The 5,710-nt window shown below is 34.0% G+C and overlaps 1 protein-coding gene across 1 annotated transcript; it reads right to left on the reverse strand.

Moving 5' to 3' along the window:
* Positions 1 to 1,730: 1,730 nt before the first annotated feature.
* On the reverse strand, positions 1,731 to 5,508 carry LOC116139614 (coatomer subunit epsilon-1). The gene is made up of 7 exons (XM_031425291.1): positions 5,277 to 5,508; positions 5,084 to 5,173; positions 4,149 to 4,300; positions 3,142 to 3,277; positions 2,912 to 3,067; positions 2,413 to 2,492; positions 1,731 to 2,096 (listed from the first exon to the last, which is right to left on the reverse strand). The coding sequence occupies exons 1-7, from the start codon at positions 5,436 to 5,438 to the stop codon at positions 2,003 to 2,005; spliced, it is 870 nt and encodes a 289-aa protein (XP_031281151.1). The 5' UTR covers positions 5,439 to 5,508; the 3' UTR covers positions 1,731 to 2,002.
* Positions 5,509 to 5,710: the final 202 nt, after the last annotated feature.

The following is a 5,710-nucleotide window of genomic DNA, read 5'->3' on the forward strand; positions in this document are numbered from 1 at the left end:
ATTTGAAATTATAACATAAAACTTGAAATTACTAACGTTTTATTTAAAATCCGAGAGGGACTTGAAATTGATGATGCCATGTTTGATATTGATAACCTAAGACTTGGAACTTTTAATATGAATTTGAAAACTATAAACAATACTTGGAATATGCGTGTTTGTTTTATTATTTTGAGTAGTATTTTATAAATATTATTGGTAAGTAGAGTTGGGTGATTATTACAAGGTAAAATTTAAAAATTAACAAAAAAAACCCCTAATTTAAGTAAACACCCCAATATATAATTTTTTTGTAAAATGACAAAAACACCCCCACCCACCCACGGTGGCTAGATTCCGGTCACCACCGTCAGAATCTGGCCGGAATCTAGCATTACGGCGCACGACTGGCTGAATCTAACCTTCAGCGAAAACCAGATCTGGCATTCAGCGACGGCTAAAGATATGGCCGTTATTGACGGTCAACGATTTCCAGCCACCACTGTCAGAATTTGGCTGGAATCTAGTGTTATGGCGCACGACTGACCAGATTTGGCCAGTCGTTCGCCTATCTGGCCATCAGGGAAGACCAAAGATATGACTGTCGTTGACGGTAAATGATGGCTATCTTTGAAGGCCAGATCAATGCATTACCGACCATTTCTGGCTGGCAGTACGCCGTTGTGACGGATTCTAGCCACCATCGATGGTGGTCGTCAGACTCTGGCAACTATGGGTGAGTGTGGGTGTTTTATCATTTTATAAATTTTTATGTTTGGGGTGTTTTATCAATTAACAAACTTAGGGTGTTTAAAAGTAGTTTTAATTTAGAATATGATTTTGAAAATAGAAAAACAAATACGCATTTGTATTTGGAATAAATACAGGATATTGGGGAAATAACGAAACAAACGCAACCGTGTAAAATATGAAACCAATAACATATACCTTGAAATCTAAATGACTCGATACCAAAAACATTTCTTTTGAAACTTATAATATCACACTTGAAACATGTTATATTGATTTAGTACTTGAAACCTAAAATAATGTACATGAAATTCGTAATGTAGAATTTGGAATTACTAATGTTGTAGTTGAAATTTGATGAACTTGATATTAATGATGCTATGTTTGAAATTGACAACATTATACTTGGAACTTTTAACGTGAATGAAATCTATAAAAAAAATACTTAAAAACTAAGATTATATATATAATCTATAAAATAAAATGTGAAACCAGTAACATATAACCTGAAATCTAAATGGTTTGATACCAAAAACATTTCTTTTAACACTTATAACATCACACTCGAAAATGAATACTTATAAATAATATTTAAAATCTAGAACAATATTATATGAAATTAGAGAACTTGATGCTTAAAACCACACATATGAGACCTATATATAATATTTGAAACTTAAAACAGTATGTAGAACTGAAATTTATAAAATTTGGACATTAGTAACGTTATATTTGAAACTTTCAAAGATTAAACCTTAGTACTTGTAATATTTGAGCTGTTCCAATTAAATTTAAAATTATATATTTTTTAATTTTTATTGATTAAAATATTTAAAAATATAAAAGTACTTATTATTTAAATTTTTGGTACAACCGGTTACCATAACGGGCTGTCCCAGGTAGTAAAAGCCAGGAAATGGGTTATGTTATTAGTTATACTGTATATTTAAATTGAAATTGCTTAAAATTAACAAAATATGCTTCTCCCTCTACACCACAGAGACCATCATAATAAATGACTTTGCTTGAAATATTTAACATATGGAGTTATCCAACAAGAAGATGACCCAAAACCCAAACTATCATCAAACTTTCCAACTCTATTAATGCTAACAAAACCACAAATTTTCCGATCAATCATATCATCATATATTCTTCTTGTAGGTTACAAAACAGTCGTTTTCAAGGTGAAAAGTACCATTTATCAAGCACCGACCACCTCGAAATGATACATGCTGTAGCCGACCCAACCCAACTCGACTCAACCTGGTCTTCAAGCAACAGATTGAATGGCTCTTTCAAAGTTATCTTCCGCAGAAGTCGCACGCTTAACAAGAATGTGGTGTGGATATGAAAGTTTCAACTGGCTGCAATTCAATCAGTTTAAGGCAGTCATTAATCATAAATAATGGGAAATTGGAATCCAACAATCCTTCCGATTCTATTCATCTGGAGAAGTATAGGGAACTCCAAAAGAAGACGAAAAGAGGAAAAGATCCTATTTGGAACCTTTTTTCTTCTTCACTTTTTAACTATTAATTGACATAGAGGTATACAACCCGAGGAACAGATCGGGTCTTTGAGAAATAATTGAATAAAGTGAAACCAACGAATTCATGTTGCCTATCCAAAAAAAGTATATAAGATGGGGAAGAGAAATGAGGATATGAAGATACAGCTTACCTGAGGTAACGTGAAGATGATTTACCGAGGTGAAGGCTGCATACAATCAGATTGGCTAAAGTTTCTGGATCTTTTGCATCCTGTATTAATTAGAAAACAACTCTTTTGTTAATTATAATGTCTCAAACAAACCTTGAGTCTATTCAGAGCGAATGCTACATAACGACAAGTGCTGGGATTGAAATGTTTTGTGCCATCATAATACCACAAAGCGTAGATATGGAAGTTAAGAGATCAAGAAATTAAAAAGAGAAACCCTAATGTACCAAAAAGCTCTCATGTGTCAAAATAACAGTATTCAATAGAACTCAGAATTTTTTTTGCACTTTTCTTTCCATGCACATTGCAAGTTATTAGAATTCAATATAATTTGGAGCATGTGCACATATATATATACATAGAATGACCTTAAATTTTTTTGAATTATGCCCAAACAGCTAGAAACAAATGGCATGTCACACCAGGAGTTAAAATTTTCTCAACAACTACCAAACATTACCTTGTTGAGCGCTTCAAGCAACAGTGTCTCAGCTTCATCGAAGTTCCCCATGTGCATGCAGCAAACAGCCTTTCCATTCAAGATCAACCCTGTCATTGGGTACTTTTCAGAGAGATCTTGAAAGATAAGATATGCTTCCTGTATCTTGGAACCACCCTGACACAGAACAATATGTTTAGAAAATCAAGAAATATTCACTTGTCACAATAAGCTGGAGAAGATGCACTCACCACTGCCAAATTCAACCATGCACTTGCAAGTTGAGTTAGTGTGTGATCCTCATCAGTCTGTTGCATAACACGCAGCTGTCTCTCTGCATAATCAGATCTGTGCATCTTAAGGAATATTTGGACATTCAATGCATGTCTGCAAAAGAAAAATAGTGTGCAGCCTTAGGAAACTGACAGAGACGCATCAATCCAAAGAGAAAGGAGAAGAAAACTGACAGAGATACAATACATTATGACTTATGAGGATTGTGGGTAATAAATCAGCAGCCGACACAATCATGATTTGAATTGATAGAATCATGAAGAAATTTACATGATGTCTTTAAGCAGATAACATCATAAAGAAACATCATGCTAGAAGCAAATAGTGGAAGCTACATAAAACATGTAAAATTAACACCACAGCAAGTTGAGGATACTAATTGCACAAAACTTAACAGGCATACATGAGTAAGGCAGGCAGTAAAAATAGCAACAGAAGAAATCAGGAAAAAAATACATTTGTTCACATCAATGTCCCAACATTCAGCAGAGGCTATTACTGGGTTTCACTAGTTTCAAACAAGTTATACAACCTAAGACCTTCAAGCATCAAAAAGAAGCTGCAATGTGGTATACTCACCCAATTTGACCACTCACCCTTATAGATACCAGGTAAATGAAACTAACAAGGAAATGAAAGGAAAAAGAGAGACTACAAATGGCATCGATAAATCATAAGGAATCACGTCCCAACAGAATTTAAGCTTGTCAATGTTTGAAACTCTTCAAATAAAGCTACTGATATATGTCAAAAACTTCATGACGTCATTGTTACTACTATTATCAAATTTTTTTTTTTTTTCCTAACAATTTGTGTTGTTGGAAACCATATGAAAAATGTATAACAAAATCTTCTACTACATACTCCTCCAACAATAAAAAAGCACCAGGAAGAATCAAATTGCATGTATAATTTTACAATATGCTACAAAATATCAGCATAAAACAAGTCAAATCAGACTCACAGCTCCATAGTCCCCCCAGCATTTGTGTGCTTGAGAGCCTCATTATAATCTTCCTCATGCATGAATATGATCCCAGCAATCAATCGCAAAGTGGAGTTGTTTCCAATGGCTGGATCTGCCAACCACTCCTTTAAACTTGAAATTGTTGATTCCTGGAAAACCCATCACAAAGACTTTGATTTGATTCAGAACCATCTATGTCCTTAAGACACCTAGTATGCACAGTAGCAGTATTTATCCTACTTCATTTTTTTTTCCAATAAACTGAACTCAAAATTGTTCGCAAACCTCGTAAATTTACTTGATATATAGAATACAGTTCCACCAGTACAAATATCAAGAATTACAGCAACCATCTAAAGTCCTATTCGATTATAATGCACATACAATTCTACATTATTTTTGATAAAAAACACTGAAAGTCTTTAGAAAAGATGCCTTAAGTTAAAAGTTTTGACATAGAATTCACAAATAACTCTAAATCTAATGCAAGAAAAAAAAAATCACTTTTATCATTTCCACGAGACCATATCCTCATTAACGCTGAAAAATCTAAAATGTTTCTTAACTTTTGAAACCTGTATCCAGATCACTAAATCCATTTCTTTGTTTCCAGAGACAAGATGTTTAAAACATGCATTTATCAAGCGTTCAGTCAGTAAATTTTCGATACAATTCAATCACACAATCCTAAAACATTAGCATAAAATAAAAAGTTACACTAAAACTGCATCTAAGTCATATCCGGGAACTCTAAATTGTACAATAATATTTGAAAATTGTTTCCAGATCACCAAATAAATGTCTCCTAATTTCTAAACCAAAAGCCAAAACGCCACAAATCAAATCACCTAAGCCTACAATTTCACAAATCAAACTTAAAATAAATTTATAAAAATAGCAATAGAAAAACTTCCAGATCTAGAAGACGAAACCTTATTGTCAGGATTTGAGAGATACAGAGCAAGCAACTTCACAGCTTGGAGAGGCGTAGCGGCAGAGTCATCGATCTCATTGACCACAAGCTAAAATTGCGAAATTCAATCAGAAACTTTCAAATTAAAACATAATTTATTTAAAAAAAACTGATAATTATAATAATAACAATAATAGTAATTGAAATGCGACCTGGTAGCTGCCGAGAGCAATGTACGAGCGATAGACGAGGCAGTCGCGCTCCACGGCGTCCTCTTGGGGGAGGTTTGGGATGTCGCTGTTGTTGATGGCGGACTGAAAGGCGCCCAAGTAGAAGTGGTTACGAAGATTGAACAAGTGATCGGGTGCCGCCATGGAGTTTAGATCTGTAAAACGTTGGTTCCTTCGTCCTCAGAGAAATCAGATCTTGTTGTTCGGGTGAAGTTTGTTCAGTCGTTATTTTAAAGTTATGGGTCTGGGCTTTTGTGGCCCGATATTTTAAGTTCGGTTTTGTGGGCTGCAGCTTTTTTAGCCCAATATAATTTAATTACTATGTTGCCCATTTGTGATGGCTTATTTTATGCGGTTTAATCACATCAAATGCGCTGAATTATCAATTTTTTTCTATAGAAAGTATCAAACTATTT

This window comes from Pistacia vera, unplaced genomic scaffold (assembly GCF_008641045.1).
Source record: "Pistacia vera cultivar Batoury unplaced genomic scaffold, PisVer_v2 Contig354, whole genome shotgun sequence".
NCBI lineage: Eukaryota > Viridiplantae > Streptophyta > Magnoliopsida > Sapindales > Anacardiaceae > Pistacia > Pistacia vera.